The 19,331-nt window shown below is 34.3% G+C and overlaps 1 protein-coding gene across 1 annotated transcript; it reads right to left on the reverse strand.

Moving 5' to 3' along the window:
- Positions 1-7,463: 7,463 nt before the first annotated feature.
- Positions 7,464-10,486, reverse strand: LOC111275151 (cysteine-rich receptor-like protein kinase 25). Its single transcript, XM_089755567.1, has 7 exons — positions 9,628-10,486; positions 9,400-9,513; positions 9,076-9,281; positions 8,743-8,953; positions 8,390-8,627; positions 8,034-8,184; positions 7,464-7,940 (listed from the first exon to the last, which is right to left on the reverse strand). Exons 1-7 carry the CDS (start codon positions 10,418-10,420, stop codon positions 7,644-7,646), a joined length of 2,010 nt encoding a protein of 669 aa, XP_089611693.1. The 5' UTR covers positions 10,421-10,486; the 3' UTR covers positions 7,464-7,643.
- Between the last annotated feature and the right edge of the window lie 8,845 nt (positions 10,487-19,331).

Consider the following 19,331-nt stretch of genomic DNA (forward strand, 5'->3'; position numbering starts at 1 on the left):
CATAAATCTTGAAAAAAACGAACCAACACTTCCACTTGTCTCCCTTTATCTGTTTTTACAACAAAACTTACCGTTGGGTTCAAGCAGAATCCATATTATTCTTAATAACTCTATGCTTTGTCCCCTTTTTTCCATTTCTTGAATTCTAACTTTTTTTTTTTATACTTAGAAAATAGAACCACAAATTAAAAGAATCTAAACATATTCTAACTATTATGACTCAACTTTCTCATTTTTTTTCTATTTATACTTGAAAAAAAAAAAAAGAAAAACTAAAAAGAGATAACGGCAAAGAATTTGAAAGAGAAGTCTCTACTTTCAAATAATCTATACATCAAAGTCTCAAAGGTTCCCACTATTTCTGCTTTAATCTCATCTCAATGCTTTAAAAAAGATTAAAAAAAAAATTGAAGGTGTTAAACATCAAATGCAAAAATGAGTAAGGAAAGCCAAAAAGGAAATATGCAAAAATCGACCTACGTAGTCCAAATCTATTGACAGATCATAAAGTTGTTGGAAAATCTGAACTGGTGAAAACAAAAAGCGACAGTAAAGAAGTAAAATGGTTAAATTTCTCATATGAGCTGAATGGGATGAAGAAGATGAAGCTGTAACAGAGTACCTGCACAACTTGATAAGAAAAATGAAAAGAGAGATAGGAATTTTTTATATTGTATATTCCTCAAATGACTTCAGTCACTCCAATGCATCATATATCACAGAATAATGTCTCGGTAAAAAACCAACGACCCTTTTGTAATTAGCACCTCTGTAACTAATCCCATATTAATTGACTTAACAAATATTTAAAATAGATTTATGTTTATTGGACTGAACTTGAATAATACCCAATTTAGCCTAAAGTACTCCAATACTCTAACAACCTGTAACATATACCCTCCCTTGAAAAGATTCTTGTTCTTAAGGATCAAAAGAAGGATATTTCTTCTGTAGATTATAGAAGAATTCCCAGGTGGCATCTTCAGGAAAGTAATTACTCCATTGCACCAGCACTTCAGTGACCAACCTACCTCTTCTCTTGTTCATACGCTTGTCCAGAATTGTTACAGGTCCTTTAGCTATGACTCCATTAGCATCCAGTAAGGGTAACTGTGCTTGTGTTGGTTCTTTTCCCACATGCTTCATAAGTTGTGACACATGGAAAACTGGATGAATACAAAAATCTGTTGGTAACTCCAATCTGTAAGCCACAAGTCCCACTTTATCCAACACCTTGAAAGGTCCAAAAAACTTGGCTGCAAGCTTAAGACAAGATCTATTAACAACAGATTTCTGCCTAAAAGGCTAAAGTTCAACGTACACCCAATCACCAATATTAAACTTTCTGTCAACCTGTTGCTTTATTCTATTCCTAGCTCGAGTCAAATAAATTTCAAGAGCTGGATTGCTGCTTTTCCTACCTGCAAACTCCTATCAACCTCTCCTACCTTAGAATCACTAGGAATATAGGGCATATGAGTTGGTGTAGGTTGTCCATAGACAACCTCATCGGGTGTGGATTGGATAGCAGTGTGCGGTTGGTATTGTACCACCATTCTGCTAGCGGCACCCATTCAGCCCAATCCTTGGTCTTTCACTAGACATACACCGAAGGTAGGTTTCTAAGCATCTGTTAACCACTTCAGACTGCCCATCAGTTTGAGGATGGTAGGCAATCAACATTTTCAGCTTAGTACCAAGCAGTTTGAATAATTCATTCCCAAACAAACTAGTGAAAATCTTGTCTTTGTCTGAAACAATGCTGTTTAAAGCTCCATGCAGTTTATAAACATTATCTAAATAGGCTTGTGCCACCGTAAGAGCAGAGTAGGGATGAGAAAGAGTGATAAAATAAGCATATTTGCTCAGTTGATCCGCAAATACCATGATGACTTCCTTACCAAAGGATTTAGGTAATTCTTCGATGAAGTCCATTGAGACATCTGTTCAAATTTTATCTGGAACTGGTAATGGTTGCAACAACCCAGGCATGGCAGCTATATCATATTTGTATTGTTGACAAATAGAACATTGTCGCACAAACAACCTAATTTCCTAATTCATGCCCTTCCAATAGACCATACTAGCCATCCTTTTCATTGCAGTCTCCACACCTAAATGCCCATCAGAGACTGAATTGTGAAAATAATTTAATAACTCTTGTCTAAGTCCAATATTAGACCCTACTACCAACTTCCCCTTTCGTCTTAATTGGCCATTCTGCCATGTATACTTGGCAAAAAGGTTCTGATAATGCAAAATTTTATGAATCAGCTTAATAATTGCAGAATCTTCAACCCAAAAGTGCTTAATTCTGTCAATTATTTCATTCTCAATAACTGAAACCGCACATAACATTGGCTGTTGTCTTCTAGATAAAGCGTCAGCTGCTGAGTTAGAAGACTTTTTTCTGAAGATCAATTCATAGTCGTAACCCATCATCTTATCAATCCATAGCTGCTGTGCAGGGATATTGGTCTTCTGATCCAGAAAAAATTTAAGATTTTGATGATCAGTTTTAATCTGAAAATGCCTACTAGTTAAGTAAGAATTCCACTTTTTAACAGCTACTAATGCAGCTAACATCTCTTTCTCGTAGATTGGTAAGAGCTGATGTTTGAGAGATAAAGCCTTACTAAAGAATGCTATAGGTTTACCTTTTTGACTTAACACCGCCCCAATGCTCAATTTAGATGCATCAAACTTAACGATAAAAGTTGAGTTAAAATCAGGTAAATCCAACACAGGAGCAGAAATCATTGCTTGTTTGAGTGCTGCAAAGGCCTTCGTAGCTTCTACATTCCAAGAAAATCCATTCTTTTTCAACATCTCTGTTAATGGTTTATCAATTGAACTGTACCCCTTAATAAACCTTTTGTAGTAGCCTGTTAAGCCAATAAATCCTCTTAACTCCTTAACATAGCTAGGAATGGGCCATTTTAAGACACATGCTATTTTCTTGTCGTCTATAGCCACACCTTGCTGACTAATAATATGCCCCAAATATTCCACTTGAGCTGTAGCAAACACACATTTAGATAATTTGACAAATAATTGATTCTACACCAATACCTTAAAAACTTGCTGTAAATGCAACAAATGACTTTCCTATCTAGCAGAGTATATGAGAATATCATCAAAGAAGGCAAGCACAAATCTTCTAAGATAAGGCTGAAAGATGTTGTTCATAAGACTCTGAAAAGTGGAAGGGGCATTAGTGAGGCCAAAAAGCATTACCAGAAATTTGTGGTGCCCATGATGGGTTCTAAATGCAGTCTTGTAGATATCTTCATCATCCATTCGAATCTGGTGATAACCGAATCCAACTTAGAAAACCAACAAGCTTCAATCAACTCATCCAAAAGTTCTTCAACGAAAGGAATAGGAAACTTATCCTTTATGGTGAATTTGTTTAATTGCCCATAATCCACACATAAAAGCCATGAACCATCTTTTTTTTTAACAACACCACTGGAGAAGCAAAGGAGCAGGTGCTTTCTCTGATAAAACCAGATTCTTTCATTTCAGCCACCAACCTCTCAATTGTAGTTTTTTGAATGGCAGGATATCTATAGGGTCTGATTTTAATGCCTAACGATTCATCTTTCAGTCATATTTTATTATCTTAAGCTCTCTTTGGGGTTATTTTCTTAGGTATCTCAAATAACCTTGAGAACCTGGATAACAACCTCTGCAACTCTACTGGTAACTCATAATTCTTCTAGCTTCTAGCTGAAACTAATAATGATTGTGGTGTTTGCAACCTTGCCAACTTCATTACACAAGTGCTGGTAGAGCTTAACTTTATTTTAGCTAGTTGCTTCTTCGTAGCCATTGTCAACCTGCCTTCAATTATCCTTTACAGTTAGTAATTATTGCATATCATTGTGAATTGCATAGCTAAATTGGCAAAGTCCCACACAATAGGACCTAAATTTTGTAGCCATTGCACTCCCAACAATATATAACACCCCATCAGTGAAAGTCAAAGAAAGTCTGTGCATTGCCACAAACCTTGAGCTTCCCATTGCACCCTCTTACAGACTTGTTTCACGATTAACTGATCGCCATTAGCCACTGTAATTGGCATGCCTGCAACAGAAGACACTTTACAGCCTAATCTCTTGGACATAGTTTGATCAAGGAAATTGTGAGTGCTTCCAGGATCAATTAGAATGACTAGCTCTTGATTTTTAATTTTTCCTTGAATCCTCATAGTTTATGGCCGAGCTGTTCCACTCAAGGCATGTAAAAATATTATGGGTCTATGCAATCCTTCACTGTCTTCGTTGCTATCTTCAAACAACTCCAAACAATAAGAGAACTCCTTCGGTTCTTTGGTTGGTTCTATACTCTTATCAACCAATAACTGGTACAATTAAGATCTCATACACCTATGCCCCGCAGTAAACTTCACACCACATGCACAATCCTTTTTTTCCTTCTATCATCCCTTTCTTCCTTTGTAAGAAGCTTGTTGTTCTTTGGTGGATTAGGGTCTGACTTCATATTAGGGGTTTTATAGGTCACGTCAGTGTTTGGTGTTTTCTGGGGTTGAGTGTAAGTTAGTTAAGAAAGGGCTTTTAGGTGTAGGTAACAGTAGTTTTGAAGTGTTTGGGGTGATATTTTGTAAGGGTGGAGCTGTTAAGGGATTTTTCTAGGGAGTGAATATTTTTTTAGGTAAATTGAATGTTAGAGATTGCATTTGCTTGGCCAGTTTATATGCATGGGTTAAAGTCTTCGGATAAAACATCCTTGACAGGTTTCGATATTTCAGGGTTAAGGTTGCTAATGAAAATACTGAGGGCATGCTCATCAGACAGTGGTACCATATTCAAAAGGCTCTCAAACTCCTCATAATAGTCCTCTTCAGTATGAATTTGTTTTAAACTAGCAAGCTCAAACATAGGATCTGAAAATTCATTTTCACCAAACCTGGATCTCATCTCCATAACATATTGATTCTATGGAATTTCAGTAATCTCACGTTTATTCTTTATGAACTTCTGGTGCCACTGAAAAGCTTTACCTTCCAAGTACATCATAACAACTCTAACCCTATCCTATTCCTTTGTCTGATCAGCCTCAAAGAACTGTTCTATTTTGAGCAACCATCCTTGAAAATCAATCCCATCAAATCGTGGACATTCCACTTTCGAGAAATTAGTGTGGACTCCAGCCACTAGAGGTTAACCAATAGAAGGCGTCATCAGCTTCATTCCACTTTCAGTATCTGTTTCTGTCCTGCAGCATAAGAACCAGCCTTACCAAATACACTGGTTTCACCCCCTTTTGATGATCCATCCAATTGCGACATTATTTCCTTGAACATTTCCTTTCTATCAGCTTCCAGTTTCTCGATCTTCTCGAGCCCGACATGTATTTCCATTCTAAGCTCTTCTTTCAACTAAGTATTGGAATGGCCTAGTTTCAGCTTTAACTTCTCAAGCTCCTTCTGCAACGTAGTTACATCTTTCTGTAAACGAATAGTTACGCCGTTCGCCATGCCAGAACCAGTAGCTCTGATACCAAATGATATGAGCTGAATGGAATGAAGAAGATAAAGCCGCAACAAAGTATCAGCACAACTTGATAAGAGAAAGGAGAAGAAGAATCGAGAGAAAGAAATAGGAATTTTCTATATTGTACATTCCTCAACTGACTTCAGTTACTCCAATACATCATATATCACAGAATAATGTCTCAGTAAAAAACTAACGACCCCCTTATAATTAGCACCTCTGTAACTAGTCCTATGACTTAACAAATATTTAAAATGGATTTATGTTTATTGAACTAAACTTCAATAATACCCAATTAGCCCAAGTAGTCCAATACTCTAACAACCTGTAAAAATTTCAAATGGTTTGAAGCAAAAGAAGCGAAGTTTTTTGGATTTGAAATCATAGGTTTTAAATTTAGATCTAGACTTTTTCAGTTTGATTTTGAAACATATAACTTCATAGATGTAAATGAGAAATCAAGAAGAGCTTGAAGGTACATTTTATGAAAACCCATTGTCGATAAGTGGCAACCGATTACAAAAAAAAAAAAGGTGGCCTGATTTTCTTTTGAGAGGATAGTGACAGAGTGAAGGATTTTAGAGAAAGAAACAAAGATGTAAAGTGAAAAAAACAGTTTGAGGTTTTTGTATTGCACCTAAGCGGTGCGTTTAGGTCAGAAAAGAAAGAAGGAAACTTGAAGAGAAAAAAAGTGATGATATGGCAAGTCTTATAAAGAATCAAAATAGGTAAAATTAGAATACTGGATGGATGATGCCTGCCTTGTAACCTGATTTTGATGTATTCCTTTGGCTAGGAGGTAGGTATAGGATTCGAAGCCCCCAGAACCGCAGGTTTAGCCTTCCCTTGAGGGGAAGGGCGAGACAAAAAAACCAGTTCAAAGTCCGCTGGTTAATTCTGGTCTTAAATCAATCTAATTAGCTATTTTTCCTCCAATTCCATTGGTCATTACTGTTCTCCTATGGTAGGCAAGACAATTAGCGAGACACTGCTGGCTTGTATAATAATCTTTGAATGTCAAATATATCATCAATCATATATTTAAATCCTAAAGCCAAACAGCTAACCAAAAATAACTAAAATATGCTTACCAAATAGGCAAATAAGTACCTAATCACTTGTTTTCTCATACCCTGTGCTTTCCTCTCTGCGGGTATAGTATAAACTAGAACAGGAATTTCTATTCACTACCAAAGAATATATTCCCATTTCCTGTCCCTCTATTGTTAATTAAAACAGTGGTTGTCACGAATAATCAAACCTTACCCGATTTCATTAGATATAGTTAGACTTCTTTTAAAAGTATAGCACATTTTTTTTTTTTCTTCAGATCTTTTGCTGTGTTTAAAAAGTCAATCTGGTGCCTTTAGTCATAGGGGAAATGTTACTGTAACACCCTAAATTTATTTTGGGATATTATTCTATTATTATATATAAGTAAAATTTTAAATTTAATATTTGTGAATAGTTTTTTTTTTTTTTAAATAAAATCGTGAGATTTTTAATCAAAATCGATAATATTTTACAGGTTAGATATTGATTTTCACAAATAACATTAAAATAGTCATTAATATAACAAAAATTTAATACAGTTAATTTTAAAATTTGAAAGAGTTAAGTATTAAACAGTAAAAATTACTTCTAAAATCTTAACGTTTGATGTTATCTTGACTTTGTAATTTTGTATATGTATTATATTGGGTTTGACGAAAATGTTATGTTTTAATAAAAAAATTTGACACACCACAATCTTAGTAAGTGTGTTTTGAGAATCTTTTATATATAAGTGAAGATTTAAACTCAAATTTATAAAGTATTTTTTGTGAAATAAAATCATAAAATTTTTTGATTAAAACAGATAATATCTTTTAGTTAAGTGTAGATTTCCACTGTTGCTCTTCTCCTTGGAAAAAAAAAAAAAAATTCTATATGTAGATGTAGACATGGTTGCTTTAGCAATCGGCATTCGAGGTCCCAAATTTATCATTTTATTCAAAACCTTAAAGATGAAAACACTAGTATTGAATTTCCAGATGAATTTAACATCATAGGCAGAAAGCAAGAAACCTTTAGTTCAAGAAAATATTGAATTTCTGGCATCACTGGACTTCCAATGGTCAATCATCTAGGTGCAATACTTGAATTCGTTAAACCATTGACAGAGCAACTTCTAGTGAGCGTTTGATGATGCTCAGCAAATCTTCCCACAGAGAAGGGAGGTTGTTGAGGTTGGGCTAGTGTCACAGTTTCACCTTTTAACATTACGACAACAGATGACATGGTAGGCCTCTCAAATGCATCTTCTTGAACACACAACAGTCCAATATGGATGAATCTTAAAAATTCATCTGGCAATCCATCGGTTAGTAATGGGTCCATCAATTCCAGAGCATTCCCTTCATTCCATAGATGCCATGCCTGCATCATGATTTAATGTGATTAACAATGTTTGGCAGCACTGCTAGCAAATTGAAGAGAAATGCTAGTAATTTCAGCTGAATAAGAAGTTACATATGCTACGAGGTTGGGGGCCCGTTTTGATTGATGAAAGCCTGCATTCCTCCTGCCAGTAATTATCTCAAGCAAGAGTACTCCAAAGCTAAAAACATCGGACTTAATCGAATATAACCCCTCCATGGCATACTCTGGAGCCATGTATCCACTATTGCACAAAACGACTAGATTTTAGAAAGGTATCAATATGCTTGAAAAACGAATATTGAGCAGATCAGGCTTGTGCTTTGACCTAATTAATTAAAAATTATGATCTTTACACTGGAATATATGAAATGTTAAAGCATTTATCTTGACAATCTTACTAACTAAAATTTTGAGGAAATGAATTGAAATTAAAAAGAGAGGCTTACTAGGTTCCGACTATCCTTGCTGTATTAGCTTCACCTTCTGCTCCCGCAAAGATTCTAGCCATTCCAAAATCTGAGATTTTTGGATTCATGTCAAAATCTAGCAAGACATTACTAGCTTTTAAGTCCCTATGTATGATCCTAAGCCGTGAATCCTCATGTAGATAAAGAATTCCCCTTGCGATTCCATTAATAATGCTAAGACGTTTGCTCCAAGTGAGTTGTGCACGTTTCTTTGGATCTAATGAAAAAGAAAAAAAGTTTCAGGCAAACACTTTTGAGTAATTTTCAGATATTATTTAGATTGAAGGGATCAAACTAAAAAGCTCAAACCCTATGTAGAGTTAAGAACAGACCAAAGAGGACAACTTCAAGGCTGTTGTTGGGCATAAATTCATAAACAAGCAACTTTTCCTGTTGATCCACACAGAAACCCAGAAGCCTGACAAGGTTTTTGTGCTGAAGTTTCAAAATCAGTAGGACTTCATTTGTGAACTCCAGAGTACCCTGTTCAGACAAGCTTGAAAGCCTTTTGACAGCTACTTCCTTTCCACCAGGTAGTACACCCTAAAATGAACAAACTTTGTTCTCTTTAAATTGGAGAAGAGCAGGCATATTGCATAATTTAATTGTTGAATTGGACATCAATAATGACGCTTCGTTAAGTATTGGATAGAAATTTCTCTTACCTTGTAAACAGGTCCAAAACCACCTTGTCCAAGCAGATTTGTATTAGAGAAGTTATAAGTAGCTGAGTTTATGGTTGCCAAATCAAAAGAAGCGTCGTGAACTTTTAGCTCATCCAAACCTTCAAAATACTGTTCTTGGAAATCTTTGTTATGAGGGTCGCCAATATTGTGCAGTTGAACTTGATTTCTCGGAACTTCGTCCTTCCCTGGGACATGAAAACAAAAGAATAATAAAGAATAATAGTTAGCGTATAAAGGCTTCAAAAGTGAAAAGAAAAAAGGAATATATGGATTTCAGAGTATATTTCTGATTGCCATGGTTACCTTTTCGATTTCCTTTCATTGCAACACTGTATAGAGTGGAAACCAGTAGCATTACCACCAAAAACGCTGATCCTATTGTAAGAACTACAATCACCCATATTTTCCTTCCACCGCCTGCATTTGAGAGCAAAGAGTGGTACAACTTTCTGGGAATTTCCTTTTTTTTTTTTTTTGTTAAAAAAAAAGGGTCATGTAAACAATTCTTAAAATTGAAATGAACTAGCATACCTGCTGATGTCGGTTGATTTTTTGCAGGAACAGAGGATTCATTGGCGCCTTCATAGAAGGCGTATAACTCATACCGAAGATAGCAACTGCGACTAAGTAATCGTGCCCCACGAGAACCATAGCATATAGATGAAACATCTTTTATGGCAGCCTCAAGGCATTTGTTACAGTCATCTGGGGATAAGTCCAGGGTGCACTGCACCAGAGCATACACGATGTCATCTGTCGCAAATGGTTCTTCTCCAGTAGCATACATATTTGCTGAAGAATTAAAGGCTGCTATTTTGGTAAGATTTCGCAGCTTGTCATCCACAGTAGACTGAAAGTGTACTGGATCAGACATATTAAGAACATTATCTTTGCCAATGTTGTCTGCAACATTCAATTGGCCAAAAAAGTTAGTATTTGAGTAGCGCAATTGGCAAACTTCCTCCCATACGACTGCTTCTGTTCTGCTAGGACAAAGATTCATGATAGCCTGGGAAGCAGCGGTGGTGCAGTCTTGGCAGTTTTCGTTTGTAACATAGTCGAGGCACATGTACTGAGCATAAACTCTATCCGTGCCATTCCCGTAAGAGATATTGTTGTATTTGGAGACAGAAGCGTTTAAGGGTAGTAAAGAAAGGAGATTGTTGAGATTAGTTTGAAATGAACTATTTAATGAATTATTGATAGTATTGTTTGAACAAAGTGGGTAGGGAGGATCAGCAAGAGCAAGATCTTGAAGACCAAACAGAAAAGAACAAAGCAAAATCAAATTAATAGTTTGTGAAAAACTCCTTGAATCATCCATATCTTGTCTTACCAGACGTCTCTACAACACTGCAAGATTGGCTCAACTGCAGCTTAACCTAAAGGCAAACCTTAAATATTACTGTGAATTAGAAATCCTGACGGGCAATTACTTCCAAGCAATTTCAGGGAAGAACTTTCAAGTGAAAATCATCTATAGTAGTATATGAATTTCTTAATTAGCGTTTACTGATAAAACTATGTTCTATAGTAGTATATGAATTTCTTAATTAGCGTTTACTGATAAAACTATGTAAAAATGCAATAAATTAACACAAATGAAAAAATAATTAAAAGGTAGTACTTATACAATGACAGTGACATTTTGAGGTAGAAGTCAATGCAAGGGTGGTTGGATGTTTGCTAACAAGCAAACGGAAAATTCAAGGAAAAAGAAGGGAGAATCACTGAATCTAGCTAGAACTTTGGGCAGATAGACAGAAGGCTGGTAAAGTCGTCTACAATTGCTTTGTTCCAGGAAGGTGGTTTCAGCCCTCTCGGCGGTTTAAAGCCTGACGATGCACTGGTTCCCTTGACCTGATCAGAACGTTCAATCAGAGGGCTGCGCGTTTACCGGTATCAATGTCGTGCATTGGTTTCAATGTGCAATCTACGTCATAATTTTCTTAAATCAAATAGGGAAAATTTTAACTTCTTACAAAACGTATTTTGCAAAGGAATAAAAAATTTTTTAGATAAAATTTGTGAATTTTTTCTTAAAAATGATTTAATAAAAATTTTAATAAAAAATATAAATCGATAAATTGATAGAGTTCAATGTAGAGATCAATTAAAAAATTGTTTAAAATATTATTTATAATTTAAATTTAATCGATAGTTATTCAATAATAAAAATTTTATCAATATTTTTATTAAAAATATCTAAATAAAAATATATATCAAAATTTATTACAATTTTTTCATATTTTGTATCCTTAATCTATATAACGAAAATTTTCAATCTATCGATTTTTATTTTTATTTTTATTTAATCGTTTTTAATATGAAACTTTACGTACTTCACTTAAGAAACTATTAGGGGTATTTAGCGATTAAGAGGGCATAGTAGTTTTTTTTTTATATTAAAAGCCTTCAACAGAAAATCAAAGATAATTTTGATATTTACATAACTTGATATATCAAGTTAATCTAACATTCTTAGTGCAACATCAGCTCGATAGTGTCTTTATTGTCCCCTAATGGCCCCCTATCGCTTATTTATAAATATGAAAGTCCAAGCACCATGAAAATAACACATACCACTCCATCTTCTCCCTATTATTCTTCTTTCGATCTCATTCTTTTTGACGTGCATGTCGAAGTACAAATGCAGGAAACATTTTTTATCTTTGGCTCTAACCGTCCTTTTTTTCTATCTTTTTATGAATATCCTAAGATCAAAACTCGACACAAACATTTGGTGTGCCAAGTAGGGGACCTTTCCATAAAACCTTAAAGGAAAGAGAGATGGCCATCCTAGCTGGAACAGAAACACACAACAACTAGCACTTATAACAACCTCACCCACCACAGACAAGCCCAACCATGGAACAATTTCAAGCTTTGATCGAGTAGATACAAGCATTTAAATAGATATTTCAAACTATAACCCTGCCACAAGGTTCGAAGGTGCCCGATCTAATCACACCTATATAAGGAACCACAATAAGACAACCAAGCTATGAGGAGCTAGAAGCCTCCTTAGCCTTTAGAGAAGAAGAGCACATCACCCCAACTCATCATTACCGCAGCCACAATTCAACACATGCTACAACCCAAAAATCCAAACAAACAAACCTTGAACACTAACCAAACAAAGACTTGGATGCATGATAGGGAGAAAAAGCTAAAAAAGAAATCAGTGGCATTTGAGGATAAGCTCAAGTTCCTGGAAACCTCGCTCTTTATAAAAAAAAATCAATAGAGCCATGCCCTTTAAGGGATTTAAAATGCCATCCTTGAAAAACTATGATGGTACTTCTATCCCTTCAATTATTTGAAACTTTATAAAACTAATATGATGATGTATGAAGTAGATGAGGCTCTAATGTGCAAAGGCCTAGCTACCACATTGAAAGGTGCAGCTCTATCCTAGTATAACAGCTTGGAACCGAGGTTAATCACGATGTTCAAAATGCTTAACCATTCTTTTTTGTCTAAGTTTGTAAGTAGTTAAATAGTGAAAAAGATGACTCTAAGTTTAATGTCTATCCACCAAGGTCGGAATGAAACTTTGAAGAGTTATGTCACACGTTTTAATGTGGAAGCTCTATACGTTGAAGACCTAAAATAAACAGTCTCTGTAGCCCCTTGACAAGTAGACTCAATGACATATAGTACCACCTGAAGCTAACATTATCATTAGAACCACCTAAAACTCTAGTCAATGTTTTATTGATAGCTGAAAAATATATAAATATTGAAAGTATAATAAAAAACAACCAAAGAGAGAGAGGCTCATCCCTCATCCTCAGTCATAAGAAAGGCAGGGATTTTTACAATCTTCCCTCAAAAGAGAAATGACATAAGGCTAGAAACCTCAGTGAAAAAATGAATTACATTATATTGAATAGCTTTTAAGAGAGGATTTTGATGCAAATTGAGAGAAATCTTGAACTCAAATGACTAAATCCATTAATACAGAATACGAGAAGAGATCTAACCAAGCGATGCATTTTTCATAGAGATATGGCTACAATATTGAAGATTGTGTCGACGTAAAAAATAAAATTGAAACTCTAATAAAATGATGTCAGTTGATGAGATTTTAGAATAACGAAGACAAGGCCAACCTAGAGCGGATTACAGACAATATCAAAGAGAGCACATTTGGGATAAAAAAAGGCCAAAAAATGAAAAAAAAAAAGATCACAAAGATAAGCTGAGATAAGGAGAAGGTCAAACTAATAGTAATAGGTCGATCGCTTGAGTGATTGATGTGATCACCAGAGGCAGTTTCACCTCGGTCAAATGAAAGTTCAATCCAGACATGGTTATAGTAGTAGGCACCTCAACGAAAAAAGAAAAAAATTGGAAAGATGAGTTGTTTTTCAGCCTAAAAGATTTTGAAGGAATCCAACACATACGTGATGATGCCATGGTGATCATGGCCATAGTGTATAACTATGTAGTTAAGAGAATCCTATTTAATAATAAAAGCTCGACCGATGTCATGTATTACAACATGATGAAGAAAATGAGAATTGGTAACTATCCGTTGTAGCCGATCACCACAACATTAGTAGGATTCAGAAATGAACAAGTGCCTATGAAAAGAACAATCAAACTATCGATCTCCTTGGGGATAGAACTAAGGACAACCACCTTAGTTATAAAATTTATGGTGATAGACGTCCCATTAACTTACAACATGATATTAGGTCAACTTAGTCAATCTGTTACGTGGCTTATAGGCTCAACTCCCTATTTGAAAGTAAAATTTCTAACACCCAATGGGGTTAGAAAGGTTAAAGGAGACCAATCCATGGCATGTCAATGTTATGTTATGATAATGAAATAAAGGACTGAGAAGCAGACTCACAATTTGGTCGAGAATAGAAACACTAAGGAAAGGCAAACAGTAAAAGTCAACAAGAAGTAAAAAACCACAAGCAAAAACATAAAACGTAAAATCGACTTAACAAAAGCATGCTTTTAAGCTGCTTTGAGCTATTAAGCTCTAACAAAAAGCAAACTTTTGTTCTATATTTTAAAGTAACTCCAAATACGATCAAGCTTTTAAGCCAATATGAACAATTACATATCATTTGGATCGAGCTAACAGGTTGGTCAAAATACAATATGAAATGAAAAATACATACCAATTTCACTACATAAATATTTAACAAGTTATCTATAATATATTGATCACCATATCGAGATTTGTTTTCACAATAAATGGTTTTGACCTAATAGAATAAAAAAAATAATTGATTAAAGACTGGACTCGGATGAAAATTGACTTGAACTGGCTTAAGATCTCGTAACAATTTCATTTTGGGATAGCATCTTTGAAAAATAGATACAGATCAGAACTAAATTTTTAAATAAGGATTAGTTAATTCAACTCTTAAAAGATAATGTCGACCTATTTACTAGGACACCATTCAATATGCTTGGTATTAATACCGAAGTGATGGTCTATAGGCTGCATACTAACCCTGAGGTAAAATCAGTTTGACAAAAAAAAATCTTTGCCCTAAAAAGATAAAAGGCTATTGAAGAGAAGATCGATAGATTATTGTAAGCAGGCTTTATTAGGGAGGTTTACTACCCTGCATGAATAGGTAACGTGGTTATGGTTAAAAAGCACAGATGTGCATCAATTTTATCAATCTGAACAAGGCATGCCCAAAAGATAGCTTTCTTCTACCTAGCATAGATTGGCCAGTGGATGATATTGTTGAGCATGACCTCATTAGTTTTATTGATCCCTATTTTGATTACGATCAAATTAAAATATTAAAAGATGATGAGGAAAAAATAACCTTTATTATTGAGAAAAGCCTTTATTGTTACAAGATGATGTCTTTCAAACTAAAAAATGTAGATGTGACCTACTAAAGGATAAGCTATTTAGAAATCAAATCGACATAATATAAAAATATATATGTACAACATGATAGTCAAAAGCAAGAACTTGATTGAGCACTTTGAAGACCTTAAAGAGATGTTCAATACCTTAAAAAAGTACAATATAAGGCTCAACCCTAAAAATATACCTTTGGGGTCACGTCAGTTAAGTTTCTTGATTACATGATCAATAAAAGAAGCATAGAAGTGAACCTAAAAAAGGTTTAAGCAATCTTACACATAAAAACACCGACTTCGATGAAAAAAGTACAAAGGTTAATTGATAAAATAGCAATCCTGAGTCAATTAATGTCCAGGTTGACAAAATGATGTATGCTATTCTTCAAATTTTTTAGAAATGTCTTTAACTTTAATAGATCCCTCAATGTCAAAAAACTTATAAAGAACTCATAGAGTTATTATTCTCTCTACCCATTTTGTCTAAGCTGAGGTTTTTTGAACCCTTATACCTATACTTGGCCACTATGAACTAAGCCATCAACTTGGATTTGCTCCAAAAAGAGGAGGAAAAGAAAAAATCAATGTATTTTATGAGCAAAGTATTACCAAGGCTAGAAATTAATTATAGTGGTATAAAAAAGTTAGCTTATGCAATTGTCACTTAGGTCAGAAAACTCAGGTCATATTTTCAAGCCTATTTAATCACGTATTAATCAACCAACCATTAAAGTAGGTCTTACAAAAATTAAAAATGTTAAGGAGATTAATCAAATAGGTAGTAAAAATTAGTAAATTTGACCTACACATTCTACCTGGTTACTCTTAAAATTTCAAGTGCTAGCAGACTTTGTCATAGAGTTCAGCTTGATACAAGTTGAAAGATAACCCGAGAAAAAAGAGAAAACCTCAAACTTCAAGAATTTAAAGCTTTATGTTGATGGTTTAACCACGAACCATAGTGAAAAGGGTCAACTTTATTTTGATCAAAATGAAAGGATTGCAATACCTATATGCTTTGATATTTAAATTCAAGACATCCAACAATAAAAGTAGAATATAAAGCACTGATAGTTGGCTTGAGGTTGGCAACCAAGCTCAATATTCAATATATAACTGCATAGAGTGATTCCCAACTAATGGTCGATAAATAAATAGAGAATTTAGAGCTTGAGAAAATAGAATTCAAAAATATTTGGATTAAGTGCTGCTCTTAGTGGCTGACTTCAAAAAGGTTAAGATAAAAAGAATATTGAAGTAAAAAAATTCACTAGAAAATTCATTATCTAAGTTGACTTTAGGAATAATAATAAAAAGTTCAGACCGAATCTTAGTAGAAAAGCTGACACACAAAAGTACTAAGGATAAACTAGTAAGATAGATCACAAAAAAAAAAAAAAAACTTAAATGATGTTAGTCAAGGCATACTTGACAACGAAAACATTACCCGAAGAAAGAATTCGAACTAAAGCATTGATGAGGAAAGCTCATCGATACATGATGATTAAGAAAAAATATATACAAGATCATTTAGTCTATGTTATCTAAGATGTGTTAAGGAAAAAGCAAACTATGTCCTGCAAGAAATCCATTAAAAAATATATGGAACCCATCTCGGACCTCGACTATTAGGTTATAAAGTACTTAAGCAAGGCTACTATTGACCCACTATTAAAAGGAAGGCAACTAAACTAGTAAAGAGATGTGATAAATATTATAGGTTTACTCACGTGCAACATCTCCCCTCTATCGAGCCACCCTTATCATCAGCTTATGGCCCTTTATGCAGTGAAAAATAACGTTTTTAGACCATTCACCCCAGCCACAGGCCAAAAAAAACTTGTCTTAATAGCAGTAGATTACTTCATGAAATGGCTTGAAGTTAAAGACTTAGCCATTATTACAGAGGCCCAAATCGAGAAATTTGTGTGAAAAAATATAGTCTGTAGATTTGGGTTACTTCAATTTAAATAATAGACAATGACAAACAATTTGAAAACCCAAGGTTCAAGGAATGGTATTCAAACCTCCATATCAATCTCAGGTTCATGTCGGTTGCCCACCCTCAGTCTAATAGATAAGTTAAAACTACGAACAAGATAATATTAGAAACTCTAAAAAAGAGACTTAACACAGCAAAAAAAATGGGTCAATAAGCTACTAGAGGTGCTATAAGCCCTGAAGACAATCACGAAGTTACTAATAGGTGAAACCTCATTTCACCTGTCATTTGAAAAAGAGGCCATGATACCTATTGAGATTGGTTTTCCAAGCTTAAGAGTTGAATTAAGGTTAGAAGAAGGAAATAAAAAAGCACTTAAGGCCAATTTAAACCTCGTTCAAGAATAAAATGACATAACCATAACACGGATAGTAGCTTATCAACAAAAAGTAGCAAGTTATTATAATAAAATGGTCTAACATAAGCATATTAAAAGAATGACCTGGTACTTAGAAAAGTTAAAGCTTTAAGAGTAGATGATCGAGGTAGCAAATTATCTCCGACCTGGAAAAGATCATATATAGTTAAAGAGATTGTCCATGACGTGACCTATAAACTATAGGATATGAATAGCAGAGTCATCCCAAGGACGTAAAATGTAAATAATTTAAAATTTTACTTTTAATAACTTGGTCTAAACTGAGCTCACACTTATATATTATACTTGAATACAAAAATCAAATTATGCTCAATGAGCTTACTCCTAATCGATCCAACAAAGTTCAACCTAGAACTTAGATGAATTCTTAAGTTAATTTAATTTAAATGATTATGTAATCCTCAATTCAGTTAACCAAGCTCAAATTTCTTTGATTAATCATGCTTAAACTTGTGCAAATAAAGAAAAAAGTATAATAGAACTGAGTTGAAGCTTAGACTGAATTGAATAAAAATTTTTATTTCATTTTCTATTAAGTACAAAAGTTATTTGTCAAGTGGGTTAGTAAAATCTGAGGTCACTATAAAAACCAACCTCATACATCAACCAAACAATTATAAAAGTTAAAAAAAATACATGTTAGTGACATAAGTAGCAGCAGTAACAGGAGTAGCACCCTCATCAGTAGGAGTAACAGCAATAACCTCACCTTCCCTAACCTTTTCCACCTTATCCTTGACACCCAAAGCAACCTCAAGCTCAGTGTCTGTGGCTTCATCATCATCTTTCTTTTCTTCTTCTTCTTTCTTAAATTGATTTATAAAAGGTCATGATCTACTATTATTGATATCAATATTAGAGATGTAAAGGTTGAGGGCAGAGAATTTAAATTATAACTCATTTTTGGCCAACTGAAAAACACTCAGCATATTTTTTTTGGAGAACTCTACTTTTATTTGAAGGCATTCATTGGAGGCCCTAAACTCTTCAATGATCTTCTTCTTCAGATTTTTTTTTCTTTCTCTTTAGCCTCTAGCTTAGACCTCAGCCTTGCTATCTAGACTTGAACATCATTGAGCTTAAGCTCGGCTTGCTCTTTCATTGACTCAACTGAGGCTTTATCAACTAAGATAGCCTACAGCTTTGCTATTAGCTCATCATTCATATTTTTCTGCTTAGCTTCTTTTTTAGGAGATACACTGAGGCTAAACCTGATATTACTTAAAGTATCCAAGCTTTTCTTGTGCTCTTCATCCAAGACAACCATATCCTTCTCAACCTTAAGTACATTGGCCATAGCGATGTAAGTGTGGTAAAAGGCCTGGTTTATGTTTTTTAAATGTTGAAGTGGAATTTTTGTTGGACTGCATCAAACAAACTTAGACTTAGCAAAATGAAAAATAATAAAAAAACTAAGTTGAAGTCAATTTGTGTTTACCAAAAGAAAGAACCACGACTTTAAAAAATTTCTTTGCCATGGTCAGGTTAATGTTAGGGTCATTAGTAGAAATGTACTCCAAGCTTGTACAGATCTTCTCCATGCTAGGCTTTAACACCCTAGTCTTGAGATTCTCTAAAGTAGAAGAGAAAACCTTCACCCTAGGTTTTTTTACAAGAAAAAGTGTTACTGTTGATGTTGAAGAAAGATCTCGACTAACCATAGCTTTTGTTTTTTGAGCTGCGAAAAAATGGTGCAGTGAAGGGTTGAAAACCTTATGCCTTTAATAAGATGGGGTCCTGAGCTGAATTTTTTTTTAGCCCTTCTTGGGCCTCGAGGCATACTAGTACAAATTAAAGTCAAAGTTGTCATTGGTAGCCATTTTTGTAAAATCGAGCTAACAACTGGATAAAATCAATTTAAAATACAATCCTATGAGATTACCATAAACTTATCCCAGTACTTTATCTAGTTTATTACTTTAAGGATGTCAGCATGTGAGCATCAATAACGAGATTTCTTCTACAAGTGCACTCAATTATTTTATCCTGATATATATATTT

This window comes from Durio zibethinus, chromosome 26 (genome assembly GCF_047325235.1).
Source record: "Durio zibethinus cultivar Kanyao isolate XHJ-2024 chromosome 26, ASM4732523v1, whole genome shotgun sequence".
Taxonomy (NCBI): Eukaryota; Viridiplantae; Streptophyta; class Magnoliopsida; order Malvales; family Malvaceae; genus Durio; species Durio zibethinus.

Excerpts from the sequence above, each read along its gene's own strand:
- LOC111275151 (XM_089755567.1), bottom strand. The coding sequence starts at position 10,420 with ATGGATGATTCAAGGAGTTTTTCACAAACTATTAATTTGATTTTGCTT. Across the intron at positions 9,282-9,399 it reads AATGAAAGGAAATCGAAAAG|GGAAGGACGAAGTTCCGAGA; the intron begins GTAACCATGGCA and ends TTCATGTCCCAG. Across the intron at positions 8,628-8,742 it reads CCTTGAAGTTGTCCTCTTTG|ATCCAAAGAAACGTGCACAA; the intron begins GTCTGTTCTTAA and ends CTTTTTCATTAG.